The following is an 18,209-nucleotide window of genomic DNA, read 5'->3' on the forward strand; positions in this document are numbered from 1 at the left end:
GCTGCTGTCGCGCCAAGACATGGGACGGTGGAGTGGAGACTTGGAAATGCAAGTTTATGCACAACACCCAACACAAGTTGCCAAGTGCTCATCAGCCGCTGTTTACTTTTCCATCATCCACTGTAGCGACCACTGTCACTGTCTGTCCAACCAACTGTCATTCCCGTCTGGACTCGAGGGGCCCTGAACATTTTTGACGCGCCGCCACCCCTCCATCTGCTCGTCTCGCATTCATCCTTCCACATTTCCAAGCAGGAACCACGTCTCACTGCACCACACTGCAACCGCGTTGTCACCTTTACTTCACTTTGTTTTCTATACCAATTACCCGCAAAACAAAACAATAATACGAACCTTCCCTTGGTTACAGGAACCACCCCCTCCCAGCCCCTCCTGCGCTGGTCTTTCTCTCTATCAGTCTCTTATCGCCGCCCTCTACCTGTCCGCCTGGTCCGTCACGGTCGCGGCAAATCCCACCGCGTTTTGTGAATGTGCACGCCTCTCCTGTTGTCGTCCTGGGACCAACCGTTGCTGCGTCTTGGAGGCAGCAGACTCGCACAGCCGCTGTGCACTCTCGCCCGTAGACACTTCTCTGCAACAACCACACCAACAACAACACAACTACCACTACTACTTCGGTCATCACGCCTAGTACCGCCAAGATGGATTCCGACGTCGAGTCCGTATTCGAGGAGTCCGACGCCTATTCACCAGAGGTGGTACGTGATGATCTCTTCTGCTGCTGTGGGTTGGAACCGAGACCCCCTTGCTGTTATGCGATTTATGCGATTCACGCGCTGCTGCTTTGTTCCGCTCTTGCTTGCTTTTCCTTGTCAAGTTCCAATAACTATCATCTTATATGCTAACCTTCTCTCTCTCTCCCGCAATATAGAAGCCCAAGGCCAAGAAGCCCGCTGCCAAAAAGGCTGCCGCACCAAAGGCGCCCGCCGCAAAGAAGTTGACCCAGACTACTCTCACCGGCGCAAAGGCCGCTGGCAAGAAGCGACCAAAACCCGACAGCGAGGATGAAGACGGTTCCTTTGGTAGCGACAAGGACGACGGCATTCTCGACAGCACCCCTCCCAATGCCAAAAAGCAGAAGAAGGCGCCGGTCAAGAAGGCCGCCGGCAAGCCTCTGGCCGAAATCGAGAACGATAGTATGCAGATCGACAGTGTCGCCCCCAAAAAGACGGGCGCTGCAAAGACGGCCACCGAAATGTACCAGAAACTCACCCAGCTCGAACATATCTTGAAGCGTCCCGACACCTACATCGGCTCCGTCGAGCGCTCCGAGCAAAAGATGTGGGTATTCAACAAGGCCACCGGTCTCATGGAAAACCGCCAAATCTCCTTCGTTCCTGGTCTCTACAAGATCTTCGACGAGATTCTCGTCAACGCCGCCGATAACAGCCAGAGAGATAGCTCCATGACCTTCCTCAAGGTGTCGATAAATCGCGAGTCTGGCGAAATCTCGGTCGAGAATAACGGCAAGGGCATTCCCGTAGAGATTCACGGCACCGAAAAGTGCTACGTCCCCGAGCTCATCTTCGGTCATCTCTTGGCTGGTTCCAACTTCGATGACAACGAAAAGAAGACAGTCGGCGGTCGCAACGGTTACGGTGCCAAGCTCACAAACATCTTCAGCCGAGAGTTCACGCTCGAGTGCCAGGATTCCGTCAACGGCAAGAGATACAAGCAGACATGGACAGACAACATGAGCAAGATGTCAACTCCCAAGATTACCTCCAACAAGGCCGCTGATTTTGTGCGCATCACTTTCCGCCCCGACTTCAGCAAGTTCGGCATGGCCGACGGTATCGATGACGACCTTGAAGCTTTGCTCTACCGACGTGTCTACGACATGGCAGGTACCGTCAGTGGCGTCAAGGTTTGGCTGAACGGCGAACACCTCAAGTTGAACTTCAAGACATACTGCGGGCTGTACGCCAAGGCCATTGCCAAGGAGCGTGATGAGGTAGCTGACGGCGAAGACGTCACTCCTGCCACAGTCATCTTCGAGCAGCAAAGGTCAGAGGGTAAACTATGGGAAGTTGGTTTTACTGTTTCGGATGGCGCATTCCAGCAAGTCTCGTTCGTCAACAATATTGCCACAACCACTGGCGGCTCTCACGTCAACTACATTGCCGATCAGATCATCGAAGTCCTCATGAAGGAGCTACAAAAGAAGAAGGGCAAGGGACACGGTCTCAAGACGGCAAACGTCAAGAATCAGTTCTTCATCTTCATCAACTGCCTGATCGACAACCCGGCCTTTAGCTCGCAGACAAAGGAGCAGTTGACGACCAAGCCCGCCAAATTTGGCAGCAAGTGCCAGCTTGGTGACCAGTTCCTCAAGAAAGTCCGACAGTCGGAGGCCATTGACAACTTGTTGAGCTTTGCCGACAAGAAGAGAGACAAGGACTTGGCCAAGAATGATGGCAGCAAGCGAAAGCGTATCAGCAATGACAAGCTGATTGAGGCCAACTATGCTGGTGGAAAATTTTCGCAAGAGTGCACCCTTATTCTCACCGAAGGTGATTCCGCCAGAGGTCTTGCTGTCGCTGGTCGTGCCATCTTGGACCCTAACCGTATCGGTGTCTTCCCACTGCGTGGTAAGATGCTGAACGTCCGTGACGCCAGCGCCGATCAAATTCTGAAGAACAAGGAAGTTGAGAACATCAAAAAATTCCTTGGTCTCAAGCACGGAAAAGTCTACACCGACACGAAGGACTTACGATACGGCCATCTGATGATCATGGCTGATCAGGATCTTGACGGTAGTCATATCAAGGGTCTTCTTATCAACTTCTTTGAGTGCCAGTTCCCGTCCCTCCTGCGCATTCCCAATTTCTTCCAGGAGTTCATCACACCCGTCGTCAAGGTGTGGCAGGGTCCCAACCCGAGGAAGCCTCAAAGGCTGCAAGGCTTCTTTACCTTGCCCCAGTACGAGGAATGGAAGGATTCACACAAGAACGAGTTGCGCAGATGGAAGTACAAGTATCTCAAGGGTTTGGGTAGTTCGACAACAGACGATGCCCAGATCTACTTCACCAACTTGAACAAGCATCTCAAGGAGTTCGATGTCATGACCAGAGAGGAATCCGCAATGTTCGAGCTGGCTTTCTCCAAGAAGAAGGCCGACGCTCGTAAAGATTGGCTTGCCAAGTGCGAGCCGGGCACCTACCTCGACCATTCGACCGAGAAAATCTCCTACACTGATTTCGTTAATCGCGAACTCATTCTTTTCAGTATGGCGGACAACATTCGATCGATCCCATCCATGGTGGATGGTCTGAAGCCCGGTCAACGCAAGGTTCTGTTCGGCTGTTTCAAGCAAAACCTCATTCACGATCAAAAGGTTGTTGAATTGGCCGGTTATGTGTCCAAGGAGGCAGCCTATCACCACGGTGAACAGTCTCTGCAGCAAACCATCATTGGTCTGGCGCAGAACTTCGTCGGCTCAAACAACATCAACTGTCTCGAGCCTAGCGGTAACTTCGGTTCGCGTCTTTCCGGTGGTTCCGATGCTGCCAGCGCTCGTTACATCCACACCAGACTGTCTCCCTTAGCGCGAAAGATTTTCCACCCACTCGATGAGCCCAATCTGGAATTCCAGTTCGACGATGGCAAATTGATTGAGCCCAAGGTCTACGCTCCCATTCTCCCCATGGTTTTAGTCAACGGTGCAGATGGTATCGGTACCGGTTGGAGCACTTCCATTCCCAACTATCACCCTCTTGACATCGTCGAGAACTTGAAGCGTCGCATGGGCAGAGACTCATCTGGCGACGGGGAGGAGAAGCCCTTCGAACCCATGACTCCATGGTTCCGTGGTTGGAAGGGCACTCCCGAGCCAGAAGGACCCAACAGATTCAAGTTTAACGGTATCGTGGAGGTCAACCCTCAGAACCCCAATGAGGTTGATGTTACGGAGTTGCCCATCCGCATGTGGACCGATGATTTCAAGTCCAAGCTGGAAGAGATTATCCGTGGCGATAAGGGTCCTTCTTGGATCAAGGACTACAAAGAGTACAACGACCACCAAACTGTCCACTTCATCATCGCCCTTGAGGAGAAGCAGATGTCCTCGGCTCTCAGGGACGGTCTTATTGAAAAGTTCAAGCTTACCAAGACAGTTGCTACGACAAATCTAGTAGCCTTCGACATTCGTGGTAAAATCCACAAATATGAGAACCCACAAGAGATCATGGAGGAATACTACCACTACCGTCTCAACCTGTACGGTGAGCGCAAGAAGCACTGGCTCAAGGTCTACCATGCGGACTACCGCAAGCTGCAGAATCAATATCGATTCATTTCGGAAATTATTGAGAACAAGCTCGTCGTTTCCAAGAAGAAGAAGTCGGTCCTCGTCCAGGAACTTCGCGAACGCAAGTACGAGGCCTTCCCTCCGAAATCGGATGGAAGGAATGTGAAGTCTCCTGATGAGGAGCTCGGTGCCGCGGACAACGAGGATGAGGAGGATGCCGTTGGTGGAGCCCGTGATTATGACTATCTGCTTTCGGTAGGTGATGTGGAGTCTACTGCTATGTGTTGCGGAGAAGACTAACGTGATGATAGATGCCCATTTGGTCGTTGACCTTTGAGCGCCTCGACAAGCTCAAGCAGCAGATCGCCGCAAAGAAGGCTGAGCACGATGAGCTCGATGCACTCGGCGAAAAGGATCTGTGGTGCCGAGATCTTGATGCTTTCACCGCAGAGTGGGAAGAGCAGCTCAGGCTGGAAGACGAAGTACGGAAAGAGATCAGGCAGAAGGGACGCCGTGTCTCATACAAGGGTGGTGCTGTCTCCAGACTCAAGAAGCCCAAAGCTGCCAAGGATGACGAGGACTTCGACCCGGGCGCCAAGAAGACCAAGGCCAAGGCGGCTCCTAAGGCTGCGACGATCAAGACACAGCAGCGTTTCCTGGAGAAGTTCTCCGGCATGGCGAAGCCTAAGCCTAAGTCAACCGCTTTCACCGACGGAGCTGATGACCTCTCAGACGATGACTTCGACTTGCTGGACAAGAAGGCCCCGGCTGCAGCCAAGAAGAAGGATGAGGATTCAGAGCCCGTTACTACCATCGCCAGTGTGCGCGCTAAGCGTGCCACCGTGGCGAAGCCTAACAAATATGCGCTCAGTGACGACGAATCGGACGATGACTTCTTGGACATCGCAAAAGCTACAACTGCTTCCGAGAAAACATCCGCGTCGGCTTCGGCTTCGACTGCGCCTTCGGTTGCGTCGGCGGAACAATCTGAGCAGCCTGCAGCGAAGCCCGCGAGGCGTGCTGCAGCAGCCAAGAAGCCTATCGTTCTTGATGAGGATTCGGATTCCGAATTGGATGACTTCATCGACGACGAGTCTGAGGAAGAGGTTGTTCCTAAGCCCACCACGAAGCGAGCTGCCGCTGCCAAGAAGCCGGCCCCTCTCGACGATGAAGACTCCGATATCGAGTTCCAGGACGCTCCTGAAGAGCCGATCCCGCCGACCCCCAAGCCGGAGGCCAAGAAGGCTGCTGCCAAGAAGCCGATTATTCTTGATGACTCTGACGAGGACATGATGATCAGCGAAGCAGAGAAGCCCGCGCCCGCAGCCAAGCCTGCCACCAAGCGCGCTGCTGCCTCGAAAAAATCACCTGTTCTCGAAGACGATGACTTGGAGAGCGACGCTGATGACAATATCGTGAGCGAGGCCGAAAAGCCTGCGCCGGCAAAATCTACTGTCAAGCGTGCGGCTGCTACCAAAAAGGCAGTCGTTCCCGAGGACGATGATTTTGAGAGCGACGGTGATGACAAGATGCTAAGCGAGGCTGAGAAGCCTGCGCCGACCAACCCCAGGAAGCGCGCGGCAGCCGCCAAGGCCAAGTCCTTCTTCGCCGTAAACGAGGAAGACTCCGAGAGCGAAGCTTCTGATGACGACGACATGCTTCTCGACGTCGGCTCCCTGGTCAAGGGCATAGGAGCCCCTGCCGCGACGAGCGAGGGCCCGAGGCTCAGCCTCTTCTCCATGAGTCGCCCGGAAGGCGAGAGCAGCGGTATCGGCCTGCCCAAGGTGAAGAGCAGGGCTTTCCACACCAAGGCTTTCCTCGACAACGATAGCCAGGATGATACCAACTACGAGGCTCTTGCCATTATGTCGTCCCCGCGGAAGCAGTCCAAGACTGGCGAAGCCGACCAGGGTTCCGAAGACGATGCCATCGGCAAGAAGGTCAACGCTGCCCCCGTAGTGGCCAAGAAGCGCGGTCGCCCTGCCAGCACCAAGACCAAGGCCACCGACGACGACGGTGCTGCCCCCAAGCCCAAGCCCAAGGTCACCGCCAAGAAGGCTGCTGCTGGCGAGACGGCCTCTGCCGTCCCAGCCAAGCTCAAGACGCTGGTCCATCTCTCGCCGGCGGCTAAGGCTTATGCCAAGAAGAATCAGAAGGCGAAGAAGCTCGCTAGCGATGACGAGGATGACCTTGATGGCGATGATGTCGTCATGAAGGATCCCGCGCCTGCTCCGGCTCGCAGCAGGCCTGGTCGCGCAGCGGCTGCTAGGAAGCCGATTGTCATTGACAGCGCGAGTGAAGATGATGATGACTCGTTTGGGGATATTGGTGTGAGTAGCAAGGCGAAGAAGGGTGGTAGGAAGGTGGCTGATGATGCTTTTGATATGGAGGATAGTGATTAGATGAGTGAGGGGGAGGGAAAAAATGTGTGATGATGATACGAGGCTTTGCGGAAGTTTATGCATACCTTATAGATATGGCTTGCTTAGGGTTGAGACAAACGGGTTTCCGTTAGTGTCTCTAATCATGACTCTCTTGTTGTTCGTGTACATGTATTTCCGTTTAGTTGCTTTGATGGGTAGGCTTGGTTCATAGGGACGAACAAGGCGTGGTTGGCATTGTTGTAGCTTGCTCCGTAAAGATACCAGAACTTGTTTCATTCTTTGCACGACACCCTTGCTGCTGGACGTCCATATCTCACTACGCATTGACTTCTGGTACCAAGACTGTGTTAAACCATAAATACGCCTAAATAACTTGCTCGCTCAGATTTACTCCATCTTTAACTATCCTTCCGTCAAGATCCCACCATCCAAGTCTATATCCAGATTCCCTTGTCAACTACCCATCACTCACCCCCTCCCAACCACAACCCCCTCATCAACCAAAACCCTCAACCTCTCTTTCCCTCCCCCCTCCTCCCTCCTGACAGAAACCCATCCCCCCCTCTCAACTTCCACAATAGTCCCATCCACACAAACTTTCCTCCACCTCTCATCCATCTCGTTAATCACCACTTTGATCTCCTCCACTTCTTCGTATTCTACCACCCCCTTGAACTTTTCCTCGGGGTCGTGTATGTGGGACCCGTCTCGGTAGGCGGCCATCATGATATCCATCGTTTGTTTCCCTCTGACTTCAGCGTTGGCTTCGCCTTCGCCAAAGCCAAAATGCACCAATCTTAACTGCCCATCCAACGGCCTCGAAGCGGGAGAGATACAAAATGTTTTTTCGAGGTTGGACACGAGGGTGAGGAGGATGTAGGTTGAGTGGGAATCCTTTGGTATCAATTTCCAGTTGTTGTTGTTCCCTGCTGCTGCTGCTCCTGCTGTTGCTGAGGAGGAGGAAAGGGAAGAGGAAAGGGAAGAGGAGGAGGAGGAAGAAGTAGAAGAACGACGAATAAAAACCTCGGCATCATACAAATGCGACACCTTCAATAACTCCCCAGCCGCCATGCCAAACCGCTTGTCGCCGTGCACGCGGTAGGCGGGCGTGTCGGATTCGTACACCAAAGAGGCGTGGAAGCCGTAGGAGAAGACGATGGCGCCTAGGAGGTGGGTGATTTCTGGTCTTCTTCGTCGTGCGTTCGCCTCTTTGTTTTCGGTGCTGGTGCTGGTGCTGGTGCTGGTGCTGGTGCTGGTGACGTCGAACAAGAGGTTATCCTTGGGCTCATTTTCATCATTGGGAAGAAATTCCGGCTGACCGGAGATTAACTTGGCTCCCGGTGAGAACTCGGCGCGGAAAGTCGGGAGAGGAGCTGAGACGCCGCGCTTGAAGAGGGTGCGGAGGCCGAGGACTAGTGGTGATGGACCGTCTGGTGTGTAAAGTGGCTTGTGGAGGGAGTGGAAGAGGGCGTTGCCGGTGCCTAGGGGGAGGGTGGCGAGGGTTGGGGTTGGTGATGGTGACGGTGGTGAAGAAGAGACGACGTCGGGCTGCTGACTGGAAGTGTGGTGACCATGGCCAGGATGGTCGAGACCGTTGAGTAGGTCAATGATGCCGCCGTCGCCGGACAGGAGGATGAGTGTCCTGCTTGGTTGTTGTTTCCCTTGAGAAGAAGATGATGATGACACCAGTCCCCGTGCGAAATCCTTGACTGTGTCTGCGCTTTTGGTCACGGTGATTTGATATGTTCTTTTGTCCTCTCTCTTACTGGGCTCGGCCTTTCTCTCCTCCTCCTTCTCATTGTCGTAAGCCTCACCAACCACATCACCAACACCCTCAAACCCAAGCCCCTCCTCCAACAGCGGCTTCAAAACACCCTCATAGAACCCCGCCGCCAGCCCCAACCCCGACCGTGTCGAGACAATCACATGCAACTCATCGACCCCAGCCAAGTGCTCTGGTGCCTTCTCAACCAGGAACTCCCGCGTCAATTCTTCCGGCAAGTTTCGCGCATATGTGACGGAGAGCTTGAAGGGCGATGATTTCGTCGCTCTTTCCTCACCACCGGCTTTTCCGTTGATGACCTTGGCCTTCTTGGCCTTCTCGCCGTCGTCAGCGGCGCTCTCGTCGGAAGACTTGGCGGCGGCAGGCGATGGCTCCTCTTGGAGGAGTGAGTAAATGCGATAACCGCCGGTTTCACTGTTGAGGATGAAGATGATTTGGTTGGGATTTATGGCGCTTCCTGCGTTCTCAATATCCCCGATGTCATTGTGAGCGGATGTTTGGATGAGGTCTCCGGTCCTTTGACTGAGATGGATGTGGTCTGGTGCTGAGGTGGAGGTTGAAGATGCCTTGTCGGTCATTGGCGTGGGAAATACGACGGTGGTGGCGGCGGCGGTCATGTTGACGGTATCGCGGGGTTGTTCCTCGCTATCCTTGGTGTTGCGGGGTAAAGTTTCCTGCGGTTGTCCTTTCTTCCGTTCACCAACTCTTTCATCCGGGTGACTTTCGGGCGTTGACTTTTTGTCCGTTTGAAAAGGACGCCTTTAAAGGAGAAGAGGATTTGAAATCGGATTGACTGTGGCTCTGATCTTGTTTTGTGACAGTGGTGGAGCCCTTTCGTCGACGACCAAGTGAGACAATGTTTTTGAGCCAGGACGGCATCTCGACCAAGCAAGAGAGAAGAGGAAGAACAAAGAGTGCAAGTCAATGACGATGATAGCAGGATAGCTCCAGGTGTGGAGGTTCAGATCAGCAGCCGCCTTAACAAAACACGGAGAAACACACGCAGAAGAGATGCGCATTCATTGCTCGCTATCAAGCACGTATAGTTACACCAAATCCATCTTATCATATTACCCACTGCCTTGTATGTACAAACTCAGCCGCCGAATTGCGTTATTATCACCCCCGGTTCACACCATCCGCGGGCAGAACGGTGCCGACCCAAAAAGGGATGCTGACATGCGTTACGGAGTGGGTCACCCACTCGGCATCATTCCCCGACCCATATTACGGCGCGATGATCGGAGTTAATCGCACAACAACACAGGTGCCTGGCTTTTAAGCCTAGGTTCGAGCTTTGGATTGTTGTTAGGATTGCATCTCATTAATTGATTGCTGCCTACCGAACCAGACTTCTTACTGGCTGTCGGATCGCTTTATCCTCGGATTCCAGCATCCTTCTCGCATCACCTGGGAAAGGGAGCTCGCTCCTGATGCCAAACCTCTAAATATGGACGCTCATATCTCAAGATCATCAATCCTTGCGGTGGTGAGACGGCACTTTTCCTACTGCCCTGTTCAGAGGACCCCAGTTCTCTCTTGGGTTTGCCTGGTACCTGACTAATTTGATAGTCTTGTCGTCCCGGCCAAGCTGCTCATCAAATACCACCTCGGGCATCGTCTCTCCCTCCGCTTGTTCACTCTGCTGTTCCTTGGGAGCCTCGGCACCTTCTGCTTGCTCCTCCTGCTTCTTCTTCTCACCGAGTCGCAGCAGCCTGTATCCAGGCGTACCAGGCTTGATGTTATCCTCCTTCACGGGTGCCTTCTGACGAATCCACTCCCTGAACACATGCCAAATAATAGACCATGGTGCATCTGTCTTGATGCTACCCGGCTTGCAATGACTCCTTGTAACCCGGTAACCGAGACCGCGCAGCGCGCCCTTGAGGGGTGCCTCTGGTGGGCATGAGCATTTGAGGATGCCGGAAATGGTAGCAGGGTGGAAGTAGAATGGGTAGGGATCAATAGCCGCGAGCTCGGCCTCCTTGAAGGCGGGATCCGGCTTCTTTCCGGCCTTGATTGCCTCCTCCTTGGCCTTCTCGGCCTCTTGTTCCTCGGGGGTCAACAAAATCTCCTCAAGTGCCGTCTGCAGCATACCCCTTATCCTCAGCGTCGTTCCGTAAACATCCGTGGGCGCCTCTTCAAGTTCGCCGAGGACACGCTTGATGAAATCGGGTGAGTGGATGCGGCCACCATACATCGGACCAGCCATGTGCATTGTGGAACCGCAGTGCTCACAGCCCTTATCAACCGAAGGTCCTTGAGCAAATGTGTGCTTGTAGAAGACGCCGGAGCCCTTCTTGTTCGGCGAAGGCTTGTTTCTCATCAGGAGCTGTGTTGACCAAGCTCCGCAGCCGCTATCGCAGTTGTACACCATCATGTTCTTGCCGCCCTGGAACTTGACAGCAGCGGGAGATTTCTTGACGCGGACGAAGACTCGAATGTAAAAGTCGATGGACAGGGAGAGCAGTGGCTCGATGGTGAGACCGTATTTCGCAGCTGCCGTTTGGATCGAGTAGAGAACAAGTCTAATGCCGACTTCGTGGGAGAACCACGCCTTGACAGGGACGCCGCCATACAAGGAGTAGCACTTCTCTGGGTATCCGTTGGAGGCCCACACACCGGAATCAGTGCAGGTAACGCAGAGCAGACCTCCATCATCGCGGACAGACTGAACGGCGGCATCCAGGAAGGGAGCAGCGGTGCCGTAGGGATCGAGATCGACAACGTCGTACTTTTCGCTCATGGTGGGCTTGCCCTTGGGATCCTTGGCGCGAAGCTCCTTCGCAATCAGGGTGTACATGTGGGCCAACGCATCGTCGTGGCAAACGTTGACCTTGTCTTCGAGGCGGTTGTGCTTCACGTTGAGCTTGATCGATTCGACAGCGGTCGCGAGGAGATCGTTCGCCGTTACTGAGGTGAGGAACGGGATTTCGTGGGCATACCTCAGGGCACGAAGGCCACTGGCTGATAGCGCATCGAGGACGGTAAATGGTGGCTGCTTTCCCTTTTTGGCTTCCCCGTTCGTAGCCTGTTCGTCGCCCTTGTCGACGGGAACGTCGGTCTCTTGTTCTGTCGTAGCATCAGTCGCGGGTTCGGTGGTCGCCTTCTCGCCGTCTGCCCCCTTTTGGGCCTTGTTCGGTTGCTGGTCCTGCTTCTGTGCCTGTCGCTTCCTCTTCTTCTCGATGATCTTCTCAAGCTTGGAGTGGCTGGCTTGCTTCTGTTGGACCGCTTCCTTGCCGTAGGCCTTGATGGCAAGGACGGTCAAGTCTCTGTTGTACTGCTGGATGGGATTGTAGAAGACCTGTCGGACAGCCTGGTCGGGCCTGAGGTTCTCCTTGTCCTCTTCGGACGGTTCTGGAACGAGAATGTGGGCGAGGCCTTCTTTGACTGTGACGTAGCGCTTGCCCTCGTGGGCGATGATCTGCTTGTCGGCGGGCGGCGCCGTAATGTCCTTGGCTTCGGAAGCCATTGCGCGGAAGTTAGTGAGGGGAAGGACCTTTTGGTGGGCTGGTCTGATCAAGCGTGTAAATATGCGCCGGAAAGATGTGGCAGCAAAAAGGGCGCGCATATAGAAGGGCGCAGGCGCGTGTTGACGACTTGATCAGTCGAGGCGCAAATTGATTGAGAGTAAAGAGAATCAGAAGGCAGTCACGACCCTCGTTGATCACTCCGCGAAACAACATTTTTGTGGAGAACAGTGAATGGCAGAAAACAGTTTGGACCCACTTGTGCCAAGAGTTGGAGTTCTGCCCTCGGGCGGTGAGAGTACAAGTGCAACGTACCCCTGGTGTTCAAGGCCCCTCCCCCTTTTTCCTCCTTCCTTTTTCTTCCAAAAGTAAACAAGCCAAGGGACATGGATCTTGTGAATAGCTTCAACTTATATGGACATTCGCTGGACCAAGAGACACTGGCCAAAAAGTAGATGACCCTTCGCCTATCACATCTACGATTGTTTCTTCGAGAGGGCAAGTGCTCTCATCTCCCGCCTGCATACTGCATTTCATTGCTGTCTCTTTCCTTCCTTGCGTATCGTGGTTGCAGCCTGCCCAAGATGGGTCGCTCCTTCCCTCCCAAGGCTGTTCTTCGAGTGAAGGCCCTTCTCGTGATCAATTATTTCTGGTCATGGGCCAACTTCTTCCATTTCTCTCTCCTCACTTACTGAATGTTCAGTCCTCTCTGTGAAACACAAGCTGCTTCGTTATTCATCGTTCTTGTTGGTGTACCTTTTTGGTATCTTGGAGTCGGAGTGCCAGATACTCCATTTTGCCAAATCGCCCAAACAGGTTATCGCCAATCTTTTCGTCTGCCAGAAGAACTGCCACAATGGCCAGCCCCAAGTACAACAGCCGTGACTCCAACATCCCTCAGATTCCGCCCCAGTCCCCCGAGTCCGAAGCCTTCGGCGTCGAGAGCATCATCTACAAGTCCGACCGGCCGTCCAACATCCCCATCCCAACCACCAATGCCGGTGTGAACACCAACCATGGAAACCGTGCTCCGTCCAACCCAAATCGACCTCCCAGCCGTCCATTCTCAACCTCTACAGCTCCCCATATGAACAACACGGGAAACACCAGTACCTTTGTCGCCAACAAAAATGGACAACAGCCCTCCGCCTCAAGCCCTCCTAGCCCCATATCTACCCCCTTCCGCACCTCAATCCATCCCAAGCTCCGTTTCTTGACACCCTCGGAATGGGCCCGCATCGCTCACAGTATCGGTGGCATCGCGGACCCTTCTTGCGAGTCCAACACCGTTGTCCACCCCACCTGCTGGTACTGGCCGCCTCGCGGCATGCCCGAGGGCCTTTACCGGGATGTCATCTACCAACGAACCCGGTACATGTACTCGTACCACATCTTCAGCATCATGCGATGGTTCTTGATGATCCTGCAGATCGTGCTAGGAGCGGTCTTGACGGCTCTGGGGGCATGGGGAGGTAGTGAGGGCGTCGGTACCGGGACGCCAATCACGATCTTGGCGGCTATAAACACCACAGTTGCTGGGCTGTTGGCGCTCATGCATAATAGTGGGCTTCCGGACCGGCTGAGGATGAACAAGATTGAGTTTGAGCAGGTGGCGGATCATCTTAAGGTTTGTTTCTTCCGTCCAACCCGGTCAAGTCATTTTGAGATCCGTCATGTTGGTGAGTGCTAATCAGCCGGCGTGTTGTGGAAAAACAGGAACTCCTCGACACGGGCATTGTCGAAGTCGGTCAAGGAGTGGATGATGTCCTCAAAAATTGCTTCTCGCGGTTTCACACGGCCAAGGCTACCGTGTGGGCCAACATGCCTGATGCGTATACGTCGTCGTCTGCCGCCAGCAGGGACAAACCGCAGCTGATCTGCCCGGATCCGACCATCCACCTTCTTGTAAAGCACGAGCAGGAAGCTGCGGAGAGAGAGTGAAGCCTGTAGAGTCTCGACACTTTAGTGTTTTTAACCGGCTCGTGAATCTGCATGGATGGGTTGTGAGAACATGTTTTAGGGGGGGTTGGGCTGTTGAGAAACATGGTGGAAGGCTGTTTGAGCAGTCAAGTGTTATTACGTATTGTGGTTCTCTTCTTTTGAGTTGGTCATCTGGTCAAGTATGAACGTTCATGGGGCCCCATTTTCTGGTGGACAGGAGGTAATAATGCCTATATGAGGTGGACATGGAAGTTGGTATGGAAACACTCGTGGTACAACCCTCTTACGACGGATAATTTTGCCAATAGCGAACACTCAGCTACGTATATGGCATATCTTCTGCTTCCAAGTCAATGATAAGATCATCCCTTCGTGGGAAGGCTAGTCCTGAACTTCACTACCTCTCCCACCCTCCGTCAGCCGCTCCTTCCATCTCATCTCATCCCACCCCCCAAAGTCCGCCTAAACCGTTCCTTCCTTCAAACTTGGGAGGTTGCTGTTGAACGTACGCAGGCAGGTAGGCAGGGTCATTCAGAGGCATCACCGCAAACAAGGCTGGATGGGATGGATGGAGGAGGTGGGTGGATGGATGCGTTCATCTGCAGAGACGCTGGGAAGGTGCGCTGTGCGCTTACTTGTAATCAACCACCACCTTATTCCCAAAACGACCCCCTCCTGGCCGACTGCAACCACAGTGGCGTTCAACGCCTACTTAGGTAGGTAGGCCTGCCGCCGTGTCGCGATATGCTGCACTGTTCGTATAATATGTACTTGGGTTGGCGACATGCCTCTTGCAAATCATGTTCCCATGTTGAAATACATACAGTTGATGCTAACTAGATTCACGATTGTTGCTGAAAATGTAGTCAAAAGAATGAATGGTATTATCCACATCATATAAGAATGTGTGGTTGTTGTACGTAGGTAGGTAGGTATTTTCTAAGCATCGGTCGGTCGGTTGGTATCATAAATGCAATAGACAAAAAGGGGGCCGTTTGTTGCCTCCAAATCCCAGTTTCCAAGCCCGGTTTCCATGATGTTCTGTTGGGAACCCTTTTCCCTTTTTTTGCCCTTGTTGCGTCCGTCCAACCATCCCTCTCTATCATGTCAATTACCAACAGCCTGACCGACGAAACGCAAGATAAGGAGCCCTGCCCCTAATATACGGTCACGGTGTCGGCTGTGTGTTGTTATTGTTACACCTCTCCTTCCGACCCCGGCCCCCCCCCCAAAACTCCTTCTTACTTCCGTTTTGTATATACCGGGCTTCAGAAGATCAGAAGATGAAGCCAGACGTAAGCACTATATCCGCCCCGACGCGTCCCGTCCCGCCCGATTCCAATGCCCATCGACCGGAATGCCTTTCCCATTTCCATTTTCCATTCGCCTTCCCAGCAGCCTCTCCATTGTGGTAACTCCCCTTTGATACCGATGATCGTCGGTCCATCCGTCCGTCCGTCCGGTCATGGATACCAGGAAGTACGCCATCGTCGCCCAAGTGCCAGATCCAGATCGAACAGACCGTGCTCCTCTCCACTGCGCCAAAATGTCGAATAGTGAATTAAACAGAGTACCTCCTCATCTTCCAAGAAAGATAAAGCCCGTCGTTACCAGTCAGCTGGTTTGGTATCCCATCATCAAGATGGTACAACAGCTGAATACCCGTGATCAGCGGACCGCCAAGCGTGAAAAAGATAATGTAATGATGCATCCAAAAAAATAAAAAAAATACCAGTAAGGATGAAGAACGGGAAAGCGGTTTGTTTCGTTATTCGCACTCAAAATGCGACACCCACGCTCTGCGGCCGGTGTCCATTCCTATGCTCGGGTATCTTTAGTCCCGTAATCGTTACACATGTCCCGGTATCTCCTTCTGTCGCTCCTTCTCTTTCACCTTCACCAGCACCTGCACCTGCACCCCTAAAACTGCTGCCATTAACTGCTCCTTCCCCTCCCCCTTGAACTTTGATTGTTGGTGCAGTAGACTGTGCACCAAAAGCAGCAGACACAGCAAAACTAGCCTCATCAGCGCTCAACACCGGAGTCTGCTTAGGCGTTTGCCCGGGCGTCTGGCGCACTGGACTGCTGCCTAGCGACCAAGTGGTGGTGGGCACTTCTTCTTCTTCGGATCGCCATGAGGAGAGGGAGGATGTGGATACTGTGTCGCTGTGGTTGTTGTTATTATGCTTGTTGTCCTGCTGCTGCTGAGCTTGTTGGTATTGGTTGCCCTGCGACGGAGAAAAGCACTGATAATACCCCTCGTTTTCCTTAATCGGCCTCGGAACATTGGTGATTGAATCCTTGCTTATGCTGTCCTGTCGTTTGCTGTGGCTGTGGTATGTGTCAGTGGGACTGCTGCTGGAGTGGTCGGAAACTGTAGAGCCACCACCGCCCGGGAAGAGCCAGTTGGAGACGCGGGAGAAGGACTTCTTCTTTCGGAGGGGTGGGCGGAGAACGAGCGGGAGCGGAGGAGCGAGGGGGCGATCGAATTCTGAGGTGATGATTCTTTGCGGCGGGGCGGGCCTGGAGGTTCGGCTGCGGGACTCGTTTGCTTTTACGGTTGAGGTGGGAGACGATTCCCGGTCTCCATTCGCTGCTTGGTCAAATCCGTGTTGGCCGTACCAGTGGTGGGCGAAGTTGATCATGGGTGGGTGGGAGTTGAACGCTGCCGCCGCCAAAGCAAGTGTAGTTCCGTCCGGTGTAGCACTTCCACCATTCATAGCTGAGAACATCCCGGGCCCCTGGGGTTGACTGCTCGAGGGCGCAGTTTTCGGTCTACGCTCGTCGTAGCTGACACGTTCGGCGAAGGATGGTGCAGCAGCTGGAATAGCGGGAACATCGAACATGGGCATTGACTCACTCGCTGTATAGTCTGTTAGCAAATCAAGCAGTTATTGGGGCAACATTATGTCATACCACTGTAACCGACAGGAGTGCCGGGCCTGCTGCCCTTATATACACTTTGCCGCTCAACAAGCTCGTCGATCTCAGCCTGCAACTTCTCCTTCTCGAGCATCGCACTTGCTATCCTTTCCAACATGATCTCGGTGCTGGGCGCGGTGTAAGCTCGGGCTCTGGACTTTGGCGGAATTCCTGGTGGGAACTGGCTATTGGTCGACGATTGTTGGACCTGTCCAACTGCACGACGTGTAAGATGAAACGAGGTGGGATAATCCACATCATTGGGACCCATGGTTGCACTGCTAATGTCCCACTGCGTGATGTTGCTGTTCTCGACAATATGTGCTGGCGGTGGAGGGGTGATACGGCTTGTGGTCTCATTCTCGTCGGCGACAAAGTGAGGTAGTAATGGCGAGGCTCGAACGCTCAGCTCGAGGGGGTGAAAAGATGGCGGCCTTGACCTTCTCGGTTGCTGCTGCTGCTGCTGTTCCTGTTGTTGTAGTTGTGGCTGTGGCTGCGGTAGTAGGCATTGTTGTGAAAGGTGGTCATCAGGACTAGGGAAGTGAAAAGCCGACTCGGAATGTACATGACGAAAGTTCGTGGGGGCTGATATTTGCGGCCGTTGTCGTGGGCGAGATGATGATCTCGACAACCACCTTGCCCTAGATCTAGAGACGGAACCGCCACGCGAGGACCTAGCCCCTTTGATAGACCTCGACCTTCCCCTCTGACCCTCAAGTGTCTGTTCTAATGGCCTTTCATTTGAGAAGACTAGATCGGCATACAGAGGCGGAATGAATGGAGGCTGCTGATCCCTCGAGATGACGATGGGTTTTTCAGAGTCTAAGGCAAAGGTCAGTAAAGTTTGATATATGGTTTTGATATGTTGACATACGTAAGCTGGACTTATCCCCCCGTCCAAAACATGAGTTCATGGAACGCATCCATAAGGCGCAGGTGTCTGAAAGCATGCTGCCCAGCGTGCTCATTGCTACTATCTAGTAGCGTGGGTGAAGATTACGATAATGAAGGATGGCGGTTAAAATAAAAGAGTAGGACGATGTCGAGAGGGAGTTTAGGCCATCGAAGCATCAAAAATGGTAAGTGAAGAGACCGACGACCAGCGACCAGGGACCCGAGAAACGAGAACAAAGGAAAGAAAACAACAAGCTAGGGCAGCAGCATAACGGTGCAGAAGGGGGAGAAAGGGAACAGTGAGAGAGCTCGGGCGCGAACGGCGGAGTATCTCATCTTTATCACAGAATTGAGTGGAAGTGAGTGTGTGGCATACAGCAACCGCATATGTATGTACACGCAGTGGCCCGGGGAAGATGGCATATGGACCACCCATCCATCCCGTACCACACTAATGCTCCATGATGCACTGCGGTGGTCGAGGTGCCTTTGCTGGCATTGTTGTCACTACCCACACACCCAGACATACATCCTTGGAGAAGCTG

The 18,209-nt window shown here is 53.4% G+C and overlaps 5 protein-coding genes across 5 annotated transcripts; 2 read left to right on the top strand and 3 right to left on the bottom strand.

The window, feature by feature from the left end:
- Window positions 1-430: 430 nt before the first annotated feature.
- B0H65DRAFT_301664 (putative TOP2 protein) lies at window positions 431-6,766 on the top strand. Its single transcript, XM_062823143.1, has 3 exons — window positions 431-719; window positions 893-4,525; window positions 4,582-6,766. The coding sequence occupies exons 1-3, from the start codon at window positions 663-665 to the stop codon at window positions 6,670-6,672; spliced, it is 5,781 nt and encodes a 1,926-aa protein (XP_062678827.1). The 5' UTR covers window positions 431-662; the 3' UTR covers window positions 6,673-6,766.
- A 252-nt stretch (window positions 6,767-7,018) lies between these two features.
- B0H65DRAFT_542185 (ATP-NAD kinase-like domain-containing protein) lies at window positions 7,019-9,468 on the bottom strand (the record flags this gene model as incomplete). The annotated part of the gene is made up of 2 exons (XM_062829200.1): window positions 7,262-9,468; window positions 7,019-7,088 (listed from the first exon to the last, which is right to left on the bottom strand). The coding sequence occupies exons 1-2, from the start codon at window positions 9,052-9,054 to the stop codon at window positions 7,019-7,021; spliced, it is 1,863 nt and encodes a 620-aa protein (XP_062678828.1). The 5' UTR covers window positions 9,055-9,468.
- On the bottom strand, window positions 9,451-12,113 carry B0H65DRAFT_476621 (S-adenosyl-L-methionine-dependent methyltransferase). The gene has a single exon (XM_062827375.1). The coding sequence runs from the start codon at window positions 12,006-12,008 to the stop codon at window positions 9,912-9,914; it is 2,097 nt and encodes a 698-aa protein (XP_062678829.1). The 5' UTR covers window positions 12,009-12,113; the 3' UTR covers window positions 9,451-9,911.
- A 367-nt stretch (window positions 12,114-12,480) lies between these two features.
- B0H65DRAFT_542187 (uncharacterized protein) lies at window positions 12,481-13,927 on the top strand. Its single transcript, XM_062829201.1, has 2 exons — window positions 12,481-13,534; window positions 13,624-13,927. Exons 1-2 carry the CDS (start codon window positions 12,764-12,766, stop codon window positions 13,846-13,848), a joined length of 996 nt encoding a protein of 331 aa, XP_062678830.1. The 5' UTR covers window positions 12,481-12,763; the 3' UTR covers window positions 13,849-13,927.
- Window positions 13,928-15,515: 1,588 nt separating this feature from the next.
- Window positions 15,516-17,871, bottom strand: B0H65DRAFT_301719 (uncharacterized protein). The gene is made up of 3 exons (XM_062823144.1): window positions 17,645-17,871; window positions 16,765-17,592; window positions 15,516-16,711 (listed from the first exon to the last, which is right to left on the bottom strand). The coding sequence occupies exons 1-3, from the start codon at window positions 17,736-17,738 to the stop codon at window positions 15,627-15,629; spliced, it is 2,007 nt and encodes a 668-aa protein (XP_062678831.1). The 5' UTR covers window positions 17,739-17,871; the 3' UTR covers window positions 15,516-15,626.
- Between the last annotated feature and the right edge of the window lie 338 nt (window positions 17,872-18,209).

Source organism: Neurospora tetraspora, assembly GCF_033439725.1.
Source record: "Neurospora tetraspora strain CBS 560.94 chromosome Unknown B0H65scaffold_7, whole genome shotgun sequence".
In the NCBI taxonomy this organism is placed as follows: Eukaryota; Fungi; Ascomycota; class Sordariomycetes; order Sordariales; family Sordariaceae; genus Neurospora; species Neurospora tetraspora.